Source organism: Oncorhynchus nerka, unplaced genomic scaffold, assembly GCF_034236695.1.
Source record: "Oncorhynchus nerka isolate Pitt River unplaced genomic scaffold, Oner_Uvic_2.0 unplaced_scaffold_1910, whole genome shotgun sequence".
Lineage (NCBI taxonomy): Eukaryota > Metazoa > Chordata > Actinopteri > Salmoniformes > Salmonidae > Oncorhynchus > Oncorhynchus nerka.
In genome coordinates this window covers 19,298-35,437 of record NW_027039424.1, presented here as the reverse complement: position 1 = coordinate 35,437, position 16,140 = coordinate 19,298, and the positions used below count along the sequence as shown (strand labels likewise).

At 44.2% G+C, this 16,140-nt stretch overlaps 1 protein-coding gene and 1 long non-coding RNA gene across 2 annotated transcripts; one reads left to right on the top strand and one right to left on the bottom strand.

Moving 5' to 3' along the window:
* Positions 1–1,986: 1,986 nt before the first annotated feature.
* On the bottom strand, positions 1,987–10,587 carry LOC135567637 (uncharacterized). Its single transcript, XM_065014940.1, has 6 exons — positions 10,436–10,587; positions 7,879–8,047; positions 7,586–7,665; positions 7,142–7,489; positions 6,674–6,930; positions 1,987–3,229 (listed from the first exon to the last, which is right to left on the bottom strand). The coding sequence occupies exons 1-5, from the start codon at positions 10,491–10,493 to the stop codon at positions 6,776–6,778; spliced, it is 810 nt and encodes a 269-aa protein (XP_064871012.1). The 5' UTR covers positions 10,494–10,587; the 3' UTR covers positions 1,987–3,229; positions 6,674–6,775.
* On the top strand, positions 9,121–15,716 carry LOC135567638 (uncharacterized). Its single transcript, XR_010462379.1, has 2 exons — positions 9,121–9,386; positions 13,935–15,716. It is a non-coding gene; the product is annotated as an uncharacterized LOC135567638 (long non-coding RNA).
* The last annotated feature ends 424 nt before the right edge of the window (positions 15,717–16,140 follow it).

Genomic DNA, 16,140 nt, shown 5'->3' with positions numbered 1-16,140 from the left:
GCCCACAGCAGAGTGTGTGTTACAGTGATGTCTGGTAAGGCCCTACAGCAGAGTGTGTGTTACAGTGATGTCTGTAATCCCCTACAGCAGAGTGTGTGTTACAGCAGAGTGTGTGTTACAGTGATGTCTGGTAAGGCCCTACAGCAGAGTGTGTGTTACAGTGATGTCTGGTAAGGCCCTACAGCAGAGTGTGTGTTACAGCAGAGTGTCTGTTAAGTGCGTCTTGTAAACCCCTACAGCAGAGTGTGTGTTACAGTGATGTCTGGTAAGGCCCTACAGCAGAGTGTGTGTTACAGTGATGTCTGGTAAGGCCCTACAGCAGAGTGTGTGTTACAGTGATGTCTGGTAAGGCCCTACAGCAGAGTGTATGTTACAGTGATGTCTGGTAAGGCCCCTACAGCAGAGTGTGTGTTACAGTGATGTCTGGTAAGGCCCTACAGCAGAGTGTGTGTTACAGTGACGTCTGGTAAGGCCCCTACAGCAGAGTGTGTGTTACAGTGATGTCTGGTAAGGCCCTACAGCAGAGTGTGTGTTACAGTGCACATGGTCTGGTAATGGCCCCTACAGCAGAGTGTGTGTGTTACAGTGATGTCTTGTAAGGCCCCTACAGCAGAGTGTGTGTTACAGCAGAGTGTGTGTTATAGTGATGTCTGGTAAAGCCCTACAGCAGAGTGTGTGTTACAGTGATGTCTGGTAAGGCCCTACAGCAGAGTGTGTTACAGTGACGTCTTGTAAGGCCCTACAGCAGAGTGTGTGTTACAGCACATGTGTGTGTTACAGTGATGTCCCCCTACAGCAGAGTGTGTGTTACAGTGATGTCTGGTAAGGCCCTACAGCAGAGTGTGTGTGTTACAGTGATGTCTGGTAAGGCCCTACAGCAGAGTGTGTGTTACAGCAGAGTGTGTGTGTTACACAGCAGAGTGTGTTACAGTGATGTCTGGTAAGGCCCTACAGCAGAGTGTGTGTTACAGTGATGTCTGGTAAGGCTTTACAGCAGAGTGTGTGTTACAGCAGAGTGTGTGTTACAGTGATGTCTGGTAAGGCCCTACAGCAGAGTGGTGTTACAGTGATGTCTGGTAAGGCCCTACAGCAGAGTGTGTGTTACAGTGATGTCTGGTAAGGCCCTACAGCAGAGTGTGTGTTCCACAGTGATGTCTGGCCAGGCCCTACAGCAGAGTGTGTGTTACAGTGATGTCTGTAAGGCCCTACAGCAGAGTGTGTGTTACAGTGATGTCTGGTAAGGCCCTACAGCAGAGTGTGTGTTACAGTGATGTCTGGTAAGGCCCTACAGCAGAGTGTGGTTACAGTGATGTCTGGTAAGTGCCCCAGCAGAGTTGTGTTACAGTGATGTCTGGTAAGGCCCTGACAGCAGAGTGTGTGTTACAGTGATGTCTGGTAAGGCCCTACAGCAGAGTGTGTGTTACAGTGATGTCTGGTAAGGCCCTACAGCAGAGTGTGTGTTACAGTGATGTCTGGTAAGGCCCTACAGCAGAGAGTGTGTTACAGCAGAGTGTGTGTTACAGCAGAGTGTGTGTTACACAGCAAGTGTTCAAGTGTTCATGGCACCAGTAATGGCCCCCACAGCAGAGTGTGTGTTAGTGCACATGGATGAGTAATGGCCCCCACAGCAGAGTGTGTGTTAGTGCACAGGCCCCAGTAATGGCCCCCACAGCAGAGTGTGTGTTAGTGCACATGGCCCCAGTAATGGCCCCCACAGCAGAGTGTGTGTTCATGTGCACATGGCCCCAGTAATGGCCCCCACAGCAGAGTGTGTGTTCATGTGCACATGGCCCCAGTAATGGCCCCCACAGCAGAGTGTGTGTTAGTGCACATGGCCCCAGTAATGGCCCCCACAGCAGAGTGTGTGTTCATGTGCACATGGCCCCAGTAATGGCCCCCACAGCAGAGTGTGTGTTCATGTGCACATGGCCCCAGTAATGGCCCCCACAGCAGAGTGTGTGTTCATGTGCACATGGCCCCACGGAATCGACAAAATTATCATTTAATACAGTCAAAACGTTTACAAATTAGACGCTCTGAAATGAAAGCAACTGCCTACAATGAACATTCGGATGATTAGAATAATATACAACGTCTGATCTGGCAAACAATGTAATATGTTTAGTAGGTGTAATCCAGAGTCAAAGATGCCCTGCTATTGACACACTAGTGCAGAACAACATACCCACCAAACAATGTAATATGATTAGTAGGTGTAATCTAGAGTCAAAGATGCCCTGCTATTGACATACTAGTGCAGAACAACATACCCACCAAACAATGTAATATGATTAGTAGGTGTAATCCAGAGTCAAAGATGCCCTGCTATTGACACACTAGTGCAGAACAACATACCCACCAAACAATGTAATATGTTTAGTAGGTGTAATCCAGAGTCAAAGATGCCCTGCTATTGACACACTAGTGCAGAACAACATACCCACCAAACAATGTAATATGATTAGTAGGTGTAATCTAGAGTCAAAGATGTCCTGCTATTGACACACTAGTGCAGAACAACATCCTCATCTGGAACAAGGTCATTTGTATATTAACAAAAGTCTAGTTTCATTGTATGTTATCTGACACCATAACACTTAATAAGGAAATGTGAAGTGAAGTATTATGTGTCATAGCTGACGAAGATCACGAATGGTCAGAGATAGTGAAATAAAACACAGGCAATAACACTGTAAAATGAATTAAATCCATGATATATATACACATATAGAAACCATGGAATAGTAGGTGTAAAATGAATTAAATCCATGATAAATATATATACATATACACATATACATATACATATATAGAAACCATGGAAACCATGGAATAGTAGGTGTGTCCTACTATTGGTACAGCATAATAGTTGATGTCTTCACTGTTATTCTACAATGTAGAAAATAGTACGAATAAAGAAAAACCCTTTAATGTGTAGGTGGATCCAAACTGTTGATTTAAGGCAAAATCATAAAGTTACAAGGTAATATTATCAAAGTATTGTTGTCATGGTTATCAATCAATCAATAATTTAAAAAAAAATTAATCAATAGTTAGCAGAAAGTGGACAGACAGCCACCAATCACAGTTAGGGATTTTGAAGAAGAAAAAAATAAAAGCACATGTATTCAGCCAATCAGTGGGTTCAGGAAGTGGTCTTAAAGCCAATGAATGAGTTGGAGGAGCAGCACAGCCACCAAGGCACTTCCAGCAGTCTGACAGGAAGCTCCTGAGGAGGGAAACAGACGTTTAGGCTGCGTTTACACAGGCAACCCAATTCTGATCATTTGACAATAAATTGGCATGCCTGATATATATCTGATTTTTTTCCCCCCAATATGTCAACAGCTCAAAAAACGACATGAGTTTATCTTTTCAGTTTTGATTTAAACTACATTCATATGTGGATCTCAATCCTGATACAATTCCCATACTCCATATACAAGGATGCTCAGATTCATTTTTTTTTTTACACTGAAGTGGTTTTGCATATGACCTACCGTTACCAAGACTACCACCCCAAAGTTTAACGGAACAGAGAGAGGAAATGAGCATTGCATCCTTCCTCTGCTCCAAGATGGCATAGCAGTTTAGACGTCTTTTGTCCTTGTCCGTATATATATATGTATATATTTACAACTTTCTTCGCATACCTTTTTATATATATGTTTTATTTTCCATAAACTCATCTTCAAAACACTCTCCTGCAACCCGCCTCACCAATTTATATTTATAAAAAAATAAAGTATTATTTACCTCAAATCTGTAATCCTCCATAGAAGCTAACCAGAAGCTAGCCAGAAGCTAATCCAGAAGCTAACCAGAAGCTAGCCAGAAGCTAATCCAGAAGCTAACCAGAAGCTAGCCAGAAGCTAATCCAGAAGCTAGCCAGAAGATAATCCAGAAGCTAGCCTGAAGCTAATCAGAAGCTAGTTAGCTTCTTTACTGGCTAATCGTTAGTATTCAGCTAACCACAGTTTGTGGTCATCAGCTATCCTTTAGCTCGAAAATCTATCGCCAGTTTTGTACGGCGCAGCTCGGAACATACCGGACCTATTTTTCTCTCCATGTCCCCGGATTTCAACCACTAACTCTGGACATTTATACCTGGATCTCGCAGCTAGCTAGCTGCTATCCGTGTGACTATCGGCTTACGTCGATTCCGGAGCAAACATCAATTATTCCGGAGCTAGCCAGCTGAAGAGTTCCATCAGTCACTCCTGGGCTACAATCACCTATCCTCCCCACCAGGCCTTCACAACTGGACTACCGACGTTATCTACCCGAGGGAGCTATCCTCCCCACCAGGCCTTCACAACTGGACTACCGACGTTATCTACCCGAGGGAGTTATCTGCTGCCCTATCAGAGACGACATCAGTGTTAGTGCTGCCCTATCAGAGACTACATCAGTGTTAATAATGCCCTATTAGAGACTACATCAGTGTTACTGCTGCCCTATCAGAGACTACATCAGTGTTTGCTGTGACTACATCAGTGTTAGTGCTGCCCTATCAGAGACTACATCAGTGTTAGTGCTGCCCTATCAGAGACTACATCAGTGTTAGTGCTGCCCTATCAGAGACTACATCAGTGTTAGTGCTGCCCTATCAGAGACTACATCAGTGTTAGTGCTGCCCTATCAGAGACTACATCAGTGTTAGTGCTGCCCTATCAGAGACTACATCAGTGTTAGTGCTGCCCTATCAGAGACTACATCAGTGTTAGTGCTGCCCTATCAGAGACTACATCAGTGTTATCAGAGACTACATCAGTGTTAGTGCTGCCCTATCAGAGACTACATCAGTGTTAGAGACTACATCAGTGTTAGTGCTGCCCTATCAGAGACTACATCAGTGTTAGTGCTGCCCTATCAGACTACATCAGTGTTACTGCTGCCCTATCAGAGACTACATCAGTGTTAGTGCTGCCCTATCAGAGACTACATCAGTGTTAGTGCTGCCCTATCAGAGACTACACCAGTGTTACTGCTGCCCTATCAGAGGCTACATCAGTGTTAGTGCTGCCCTATCAGAGACTACATCAGTGTTACTGCTGCCCTATCAGAGACTACATCAGTGTTAATCAGGAACAGGGTTGGAGTTTAAACCTTCAGGAGGGCATCTCTCCAGGAACAGGGTTGGAGTTAAAACCTACAGGAGGGTAGCTCTCCAGGAACAGGGTTGGAGTTAAAAACCTACAGGAGGGTAGCTCTCCAGGAACAGGGTTGGAGAACCCTGCTCTATGTTAGCAGTATGTGGGGGGGGGGAGAATTATTCACAATTCAACTACAGAATAGACACATCGTATAGTCATGAGGTCAGAGTTGACCTGCTCTATGTTAGCAGTATATGGGGGGGCACATCGTATAGTCATGAGGTCAGAGTTGACCTGCTCTATGTTAGCAGTATATGGGGGGGGGACACATCGTATAGTCATGAGGTCAGAGTTGACCTGCTCTATGTTAGCAGTATATGGGGGGACACATCGTATAGTCATGAGGTCAGAGTTGACCTGCTCTATGTTAGCAGTATATGGGGGGCACATCGTATAGTCATGAGGTCAGAGTTGACCTGCTCTATGTTAGCAGTATATGGGGGGGGGACACATCGAATATAACATAAACACACCTGGAATGTCAACATCACAGTGCTTGTATTGGGCTTGTCATTACAAGGAGAGGGCGGTCACAGAGGTAATAGGAGAGCTTGTCATTACAAGGAGAGCGCGGTCACAGAGGTAATAGGAGGGCTTTTCATTACAAGGAGAGCGCGGTCACAGAGGAAATAGGAGGGCTTGTCATTACAAGGAGAGCGCGGTCACAGAGGTAATAGGAGAGCTTGTCATTACAAGGAGAGCGCGGTCACAGAGGTAATAGGAGAGCTTGTCATTACAAGGAGAGTCACGGTCACAGAGGTAATAGGAGAGCTTGTCATTACAAGGAGAGCGCGGTCACAGGTTAGGAGAGGAGGGCTTGTCATTACAAGGAGAGCGCGGTCACAGAGGTAATAGGAGGGCTTGTCATTACAAGGAGAGCGCGGTCACAGAGGAAATAGGAGGGCTTTTCATTACAAGGAGAGCGCGGTCACAGAGGAAATAGGAGGGCTTGTCATTACAAGGAGAGCGCGGTCACAGAGGTAATAGGAGAGCTTGTCATTACAAGGAGAGCGCGGTCACAGAGGTAATAGGAGAGCTTGTCATTACAAGGAGAGCGCGGTCACAGAGGTAATAGGAGGGCTTGTCATTACAAGGAGAGCGCGGTCACAGAGGTAATAGGAGGGCTTGTCATTACAAGGAGAGCTTGCAAGGAGGTCACAGAGGTAATAGGAGGGCTTGTCATTACAAGGAGAGCGCGGTCACAGAGGTAATAGGAGGGCTTGTCATTACAAGGAGAGCGCGGTCACAGAGGTAATAGGAGGGCTTGTCATTACAAGGAGAGCGCGGTCACAGAGGTTTTTCATTATACCATGTGTGAATTCTATTGTTTCATTTTTAACATATATATATTTTTCCATAACAGGACCTTCTCGACAGACCAAGACCGATGGACGACCGAATCTATCAACCTACCAACCAAACTATCATCCAACTAACCTAACAACCAATCAATCTTCCAACTTACCAGCCATCCAACCAATCTTTCAACAAACCTACCAATCATCCATCCATCTCACCTGTGACTTCCACGTTAACAGTACAGGTGCTTTTTCCCAGGGTGTTTCTGGCGATGCAGGTGTAATCTCCAGAGTGAGACTTGGCTATGTTGGTGATGGTCACTACGGATCTCTCTTCCATGGTGTTGGGGTCGGCATGGGGGAGCAACCAATTGTAGGAGGGGGCAGGGTTACCATTTGCACTACAGTTAAGTGATAGGGTGTCGCCTCCGTGATGCTCATGGAGAAACATCCAGGACTAGTGATCTGAGGCTTGTCTGGGGGGGAACGAGATGAAACAAGTTGATTAATGAGAGATAAAGAGAGATGAGAAACAAGTTGATTAATGAGCGATAAAGAGAGATGAGAAACAAGTTGATTAATGAGAGAAAATGAAGTGAAAACAACATCTGTCAACGTCATGACTCGTCTGGTATCTAACTAACTGTTGTACTAAATGTGTGTAGACAGAGAACCAGAAGGACTCACAGTGCACGTTGGTGTTGAGGCAGTTTGAGTCCATTACAGGAGGAGGTTGGGGTCCCTCTGGTCCCAGATCCAACATGGCTGAACACAACAACTGGGCCCCGTCGTCAACACTACCAGGGGTGAAGTCCAGGGTGTAGGTCCCATTCTCTGGTGTCTTGATGTTGTCCTTGGATTTCTGTTGTGTGTCTAATTCTGTCCGTTCACCAGTGGTAGAGACTTTGAAGAAGGTCACCCTGAGGCTCCCAATAGGAGCGATGTTCTGGACAAGACACTGCAGCAGGTACTGATGCCCCTCAACCATCGGATCAGGGTACTTCCTGTAGCTGATGGAGACACTGTCTGGAAGCTCTGTGGAGGAATGGAAACACAGTGATTAACAGTGCAGAGCCACACTAAGAATACATTCAGAAACACCAGAGAAGATAAGAGAGAGATGTCACTCACTATAAACTGTGATGTTCAGCTGTTTCTGACACTGGCCTCCTTCTGTGAAGCATGAAGGTTTGATCTTCCAGTCAGTCACACTGTCAAAACAAATGAAATATTTAAAGTGTATTTAAAATAAATCAATGAAAAAAAAAAAAAACAGAAGGAAATACAAGCGATGAATAAATTTATAAAATAACAGTAAAACCTCATTAAAGACCATCGAAGCTAAATAACATTAAAGTCAAACTAAAAAGGTGTTGTTGTTTTTTACAAGTTTTAAAAGTCTCAGCTGTGTCTGCCTCTCTTACCGGTCCGCCTTCCAGTTTAGGATCTTCACCTTGTTGTCTGTTAGACCAACTCCTCCCTGGGTGGCTTCCCAGCCCATCTCTACAGGGGTATCTGAGCTGCAGTTAGAGGAGGCTGGGTCTCCATACTTCACCACCAGCCTGGCAGGACTGATCACCAGGCACTCAGCATCTGGAAGACCAAGGACAAGTGAAAACTTTATTGTTCTGTTAATGTTGATTTTATTGTTCAAACCAAACAGGACGATATTATTGTCTCATGTTTATATCTATCTGTATGTTAATCAACTACATGTTACACTCCATAACCCAGAAGTTGCCACACACACACACGAAGAGCAACATGCACACGCATACACACATACCGCACACACTAGTGATGCACGTGTTGACTCATATGGTCATTAAATTGTGTGTGGCTGAAGGGCGGGTTGAGTGGGTTGAAAAAAGAGGAAGTATAGCTTAAATAAATCTATAAATGTATAAATCTTGTGCACTTTATACAGACTAAATGGAGGTTTTTCTTTCATTGTTTTAGGCTATCTGGTATTAGTGTATAAGCCTAAACTTTAGAGCTTAACTGCACACTTGCCAAATAGCCGAAACGGACAATCGGCAAATAGCCGAAACGGACAATCGGCAAATAGCCGAAACGGACAATCGGCAAATAGTGCTTTTGGCAGCAAAAGTTAACGTCAATCCACGGAGGGCAAAAAGGGACATTGTCGAAGTTTAATTAAATAAGACGAAATGCTGCGAAGGGCAAGTTGAAAAATAAAGAGAAAGGAGAGCCAGAAAAGTAACGTTTGGAAAAGAAGTGGTAAAAGAGATGATTGGGAGGTAATATATATATTCGACAGTCACAAGACGGGACTTCAAATAGCCTTCTGTTCAGATGTATTACATGGAAATAGGGGCTATGACACATCAAGGGAACTGCAGCCTTCTGTTCAGATGTATTACATGGAAATAGGGGCTATTTACATTTACATTTAAGTCATTTAGCAGACGCTCTTATCCAGAGCGACATCAAGGGAACTGCAGCCTTCTGTTCAGATGTATTACATGGACATGGGGCTATGACACATCAAGGGAACTGCAGCCTTCTGTTCAGATGTATTACATGGACATGGGGCTATGGCACATCAAGGGAACTGCAGCCTTCTGTTCAGATGTATTACATGGAAATAGGGGCTATGACACATCAAGGGAACTGCAGCCTTCTGTTCAGATGTATTACATGGAAATAGGGGCTATGACACATCAAGGGAACTGCAGCCTTCTGTTCAGATGTATTACATGGAAATAGGGGCTATGACACATCAAGGGAACTGCAGCCTTCTGTTCAGATGTATTACATGGACATGGGGCTATGGCACATCAAGGGAACTGCAGCCTTCTGTTCAGATGTATTACATGGAAATAGGGGCTATGGCACATCAAGGGAACTGCAGCCTTCTGTTCAGATGTATTACTATGACATCTGTTGACATGGAAACGGAAATCTGTTGGTAGGTCTATAACTTCTCATATAGCCATAATATGAACTCTTGCAGAACTAAGCATGTCTTGCAGTAAAATGATACACCAAATGTTGACAAAATGTGGACTTGGAAACAGGAGCGTAGAAATACGAATTCTTTATTTCTGCCTTCTTGAGAGAATACAAAGCTCCGTTAGATACCATCTGTAGAGGTGCCGTCTTCATCATTAAACATCATAAAACCTGATAGTATTTCAACCACATAAAAGCCGAACTGCAATCTCATCAGAAACATATTGGGTTTCATTTTCACAGCTTTCTTTCTCCTTTACAACCGGTCAAATTGATGTAATTTGGACATTTTGCACAGAAAATCTTTTCCGTTTTATTTTTGTTGCGTCATTGTATTTTCTCGCCGGTCCCTAAACGTCTTCGCTCTGCGAAAGATGACAGCGGGAACTTTACGGATGTCAACTAGATTGAAGCGTTCATTCTATCGATCTATTACATTATTATGTTGATCAAGGGTTTATGTAGTATTCTAGGTCAACATATAATGACAAAGGAGAAGCTACATGCATCTAATTATAGAATAGTCGACGAACAAATAGCCTACCAAAATGTAGGAAATGATCATTTAAATCTAAATCAGGTTTATAAAAAAACTACTCCCCCTGTCAAAAAAAATCGTTCCGCTCTCTTTGACTGTAGCCTATTGCATATTTTCTATATTTGCGGGTTAGGGTTGGGTGCGGCCCTCAGATTTTCACTTTATCACATCTAGTCGGGTTGTTGTGGATGGGTTATTAGCAATTCCGGGCGGGTGCGGTTGAACAAACAGCTGACCTGCGCACCACTAACAACTACACACACATGGAATTTAGTACGTCATTGAACCATGGCAGGAGGGAAAGAATTCAACCATTCACTGTCAGTCATTAGTTATCTAAAATACTTGAAATCAAATGCACAGTACCAACATTTGTTTAAGGAAACAAAACAGAAAAAATACCTAAACTATTAAACTCAACTTAATTCCGCCACAGGGTTGTGGAATTAGACAGAAGTCTAACTTACCGATGAAGTCACAATACAGAGACAATGATGAAATAAGTAGACCAATGAAAATCGCCATTGTCCATCAAACGAACGTCACTCAAACGAACGTCCCTCGGCGAAGTATTCCGCTGTTCTGTTCGACGAGCTGAAGAAGAAATGCGCTCGTTGAAAGTGAAAGTAACGCCCCAACGACCCCTCCTCTTCCTCCTCTCTCTCTCTCTCTCTGAGTCTTCTATTATCTACAGCAGTGATATTCATAGTCGGGGTCACGAACTCGAGGGAGAACTGCAGTGCACTCGCCCAAAGCATAAATAAGAGTATAGATTAGTGTATGGGACAATAGGAGAGGATAGAGGGCAGGGGTGGAGAGGAAGAGGGTATAGAGGCAGCAGGGCAGATATCAACCAGTCAACCAACATCTGCATTGTCACACACATAATTCTATCACTGACACTGGTGTCCAATCTATATATATATATGTGTGTGTGAGTGAGTGAGTGAGTGAGTGAGTGAGTGAGTGAGTGAGTGAGTGAGAGAGAGAGAGAGAGAGAGAGAGAGAGAGAGAGAGAGAGAGAGGACAGTAGAGAGTTTAGTTAGAGGTGTCTTTCATCAAACAGTATCAGTGAAGATCAGGACAGTAGTCTATAATGGAGTGTTGTTTAGGTTAGAGGTGTCTTTCATCAAACAGTATCAGTGACCCAGATCAGGACAGTAGTCTATAATAGAGTGTTGTTTAGGTTAGAGGTGTCTTTCATCAAACAGTATCAGTGACCCAGATCAGGACAGTAGTCTATAATAGAGTGTTGTTTAGGTTAGAGGTGTCTTTCATCAAACAGTATCAGTGACCCAGATCAGGACAGTAGTCTATAATAGAGTGTTGTTTAGGTTAGAGGTGTCTTTCATCAAACAGTAACAGTGACCCAGATCAGGACAGTAGTCTATAATAGAGTGTTGTTTAGGTTAGAGGTGTCACTTTAATCAAACAGTAACAGTGACCCAGATCAGGACAGTAGTCTATAATAGAGTGTTGTTTAGGTTAGAGGTGTCTCTCATCAAACAGTAACAGTGACCCAGATCAGGACAGTAGTCTATAATAGAGTGTTGTTTAGGTTAGAGGTGTCACTTTAATCAAACAGTAACAGTGACCCAGATCAGGACAGTAGTCTATAATAGAGTGTTGTTTAGGTTAGAGGTGTCTTTCATCAAACAGTAACAGTGACCCAGATCAGGACAGTAGTCTATAATAGAGTGTTGTTTAGGTTAGAGGTGTCTCTCATCAAACAGTAACAGTGACCCAGTAGTCTATAATGGAGTGTTGTTTAGGTTAGAGGTGTCACTTTAATCAAACAGTAACAGTGACCCAGATCAGGACAGTAGTCTATAATAGAGTGTTGTTTAGGTTAGAGGTGTCTTTCATCAAACAGTAACAATAACAGTGACCCAGATCAGGACAGTAGTCTATAATAGAGTGTTGTTTAGGTTAGAGGTGTCACTTTAATCAAACAGAACCAGAATGAAAGAATCATTGGTGTTTCTCTCTGAAACCCCTGAAAAACACATTCTATTGATATTTTCTCATATTCCCCGATCAATTAAGTTCACGGTGTCTCCATGGTAAAGGTCATGTTGGTCCAGTCGCCGGGGAGCTAAACAGAGGAAGTGAATCTGCAGGAAGGCAGGAAGTTGACTAGATCCAACAGAGAGAAAGAAAATATGCAGTCTTCCTGACAGCCTTACAATGGCTTTGAGCAAGAAATGGAACATCCCGAACCAAGGTGCATTTAGTGGCAGCAAGTATTGTAGACCAAGCTAAAGAGTACATCCAGCTTATAGTAAACACTCAAAATTAAGTCTTTCGAACAGACTTACAAAGAGGATACATGTCACAGTCACAATACATTGACTGTCAGGAGTTAAATAGACTTGACATGTGGAAAGGCATTGTGGGAAGGTTGAGAAAACTAAGACAGGAACACAGTTGTGTACTGTGAAGTTAACATGAACGTGCTTCATATTATAACAGAACGAGGCCGATATATCCTCATGTGTGTTCTGCTGTAGTCTACAATGATTGAAGTTATATTCTGATACTGTGATATTTGTTCTACTGTTACATTGATGTGTTGTAAGGCCCACAGCAGAGTGTGTGTTCTGCTGTAGTCTACATTGATTTATTTTATTTGAAGTTATATTCTGATATTTGTTCTACTGTTACATTGATTTGTTGTAAGGCCCACAGCTGTGTGTGTTCATGTGCATATGGCCCTTGTTCTGCAATAACTGTCTAAACATGTTGCTCAATATTGATGTCTCGAAAATTAGGCTATAAGAAATTCAGACTTGTTTAAGCCCCACAGCTAAACTCGAGTAGGTTGGCATACTATAGGCCCCTCAAACTCAACTCTGGATCTTGAAGCCAGTTCCACTGTAGATTTTAAAAATGGTTCCCTTCTAATCAGGGAATGATTTACACCTGGTGTGTGCAATCAATTATCAGGCAGGACAGAAAACCAGCAGGCTCCGGACCTCGTAGGGTCAGAGTTGACTACCCCTGGTATAGGCTATGCGTATGACGGGTGTTCAGTAGTGACGTCTAAAATGGTTTGAAGGAATCATCACCTTGAAGCGCGCTGTCCGTTTCACCACCATATATAGTAGGCTACTTGGCTGTTTACTCTGCTGCGCTGCTACTTTGTGGTTGACACTTTTTTTTCTCATGCGTTCCGGTACCTCAAGCCCCCCGGATATCCCCCTGTAAGCTATTGTAAGAGAGATAAAAAAATAAAATAAAAGTTAGAGATAAAGGATAGAGGGTAAGAGAGAGAAAGAGTAAGTACACCTAATTCTGCCATTCATTCGTGTCACAATATCGTGATAAAATGTTCACTGTCTTGAAAATAGAACCCTAACGTTCTCTTTGGTATCGCGTGATTTTAAGTCAGTCTCATTAAGACTACAGAACTGGCAACGTACAAGTTTCATCTTTATTGTCAACATACCAGACAATTTGGCGTTGACACTTCCTCCCACTGGTGTTCACAGCGAGCGATTTTTAAGGCCACGCCTCCTACAAGTTACACCTCCAAACATTATATCATATCAGTTAGCAAACAAAAAAAACAGGCAACTTCTGCGCACTTGGGTGCTGCCATAGTTACATTGGCAATGCCAGTCCAATAAGGCTTGAGGTCATCAGCCACTAATACGTCAACGTATTTTCTCCGGTTACTTTGATTGGACTGACGTGTGTTCATTCCATCGTCTACCACGCCTTCTAGCTAGCTAGCTGAAAAGTTATCATGTCGACTATATCTAAATCAGGCTCAGAGCGTTTTTCTGCTATGTACCAATACTCTAACAATATAGAAGTATTGTAGACCCATGCTGAATCTGACTTGGGGAAGTAGTATATAAGCTGATCATAAGCAAATATTATCTTTGAGGGGCCATAAACCAAACATTGTAATGTTTGAGTGTGAAGTTGTTTCAATGCATAATAGCTTTTTTTTTGATTGAGGTTGAACACCAGAACTCCAGAACTCCAGAACTCCAGAACAGGGCCTCATCATCACCACTACTAAGGAAGAAGTCCTCCAGAAACAGCTGCTGTCACTATAAACTGTAAAGTCCAGCTGTTTCTGACACTGGCCTCCCTCTGTGAAGCACGAAGGTTTGATCTTCCTGTCAGTCACAATCAAATCATCACCAAGACGAGGGAAGAAGTCCTCAGAAAAAGCTGTCACACCCCCCAAATGAAATGGCTGTTTGTGTGTATAGTTGTCTGTTCAACACTCTTGGCGCCTGTAGAAGGTCACAGTGAGGCTGTCAATGAGAGCAGTACCTTGGTCACCACACTGTAGCTGGTCCTGATCCCCCTCAACTCCATGGTCACCACACTGTAGCTGGTCCTGATCCCCCTCAACTCCATGGTCACCACACTGTAGCTGGTCCTGATCCCCCTCAACTCCATGGTCACCACACTGTAGCTGGTCCTGATCCCCTTCAACTCCATGGTCACCACACTGTAGCTGGTCCTGATCCCCCTCAACTCCATGGTCACCACACTGTAGCTGGTCCTGATCCCCCTCAACTCCATGGTCACCACATTAGCTGGTCCTGATCCCCCTCAACTCCATGGTCACCACACTAGCTGGTCCTGATCCCCCTCAACTCCATGGTCACCACACTGTAGCTGGTCCTGATCCCCCTCAACTCCATGGTCACCACACTGTAGCTGGTCCTGATCCCCCTCAACTCCATGGTCACCACACTGTATCTGGTCCTGATCCCCCTCAACTCCATGGTCACCACACTGTAGCTGGTCCTGATCCCCCTCAACTCCATGGGTCACCACAATGTAGCTGGTCCTGATCCCCCTCAACTCCATGGTCACCACACTGTAGCTGGTCCTGATCCCCCTCAACTCCATGGTCACCACACTGTAGCTGGTCCTGATGCCCCTCAACTCCATGGGTCACCACACTAGCTGGTCCTGATCCCCCTCAACTCCATGGTCACCACACTAGCTGGTCCTGATCCCCCTCAACTCCATGGTCACCACACTAGCTGGTCCTGATCCCCCTTCAACCATTAGACCAGAGGGTGGAGGCTGCAGCAAATAGCTGATGGACACACAGTCTGAAAGCTCTGTGGAGGAATGGAAACACACACACACACACACACACACACACACACTGATTAAACAGTGCAGAGTCATACTGCAGTAAACATTCAGAAACACCAGTGAAGGGGCCTCCCGAGTAGTATTGCAGTGCTGGCTGTGCCACCTAAGATTCTGGGTTCGAGTCCAGGATCTGTCGCAGCCGGGCCGCGACCGGGAGACCCATGGCGCGGCGCACAATTGGCTCAGCGTCGTCCAGGTTAGGAGTGGGGTTTGGCTGGCAGGGATGTTCTTGTCCCATCATGCACTAGCGACTCCTGTGGCGGGCCGGGAGCAGTGTATGCTGACACAGTCGCCAGGTGTTTCCTCCGACACATTGGTGCAGCTGGCTTCCAGGTTAAGTGGGCATTGTGTCAAGAAGCAGTGCGACTTGGTTGGGTAGTGTTTTCAGAGGATGCACGGCTCTCGACCTTCGCCTCTCCTGAGTTAGTACGGAGATACAGCGATGGGACAAGACTGTAACTACCAATTTGGATACCAGGAAAAAGGGGAAAAAAAAACCCACTAGAGAGAAACATCACTCACTATAAACTGTGATGTCCAGCTGTTTCTGACACTGGCCTCCCTCTGTGAAGCATGTAGGTTTGATATTCCTGTCAGTCAAATCAAATCACATTTTTTTTTTTTTTACAGCTGGTCTAACTGGTTAGGCTAGCTGGACAAGCTGGTGATGCTGGTGACCAAGCTGGTCTAGCTGGCAAAACCACACTCACTCATCATTATCATATTTCCCAGCATGCTCTAGTACAGTTTGATTTTTAGAATGTTTTTGTTTCTATGTGTTTTTACATGTGCATTTATTGATACAATTAATCTCATGCTACACACAGATTAATAACAAACATGTTCCTAAACTAATAATCTGTTAGTTGGATTTATTGCACCTGTTACTGAAATGGTTGTTTGAGTAGTTAGTGTTAGATGGTTAAGGGAGTCTAATGTATTTATCTCTCTAACCCTGTCAATCATTCTGAATGCAGATTGGGGGGTGAACAAACATTCTAATTGTTGGCTATCCTCACTCTGGCTGGATTCCAATAGG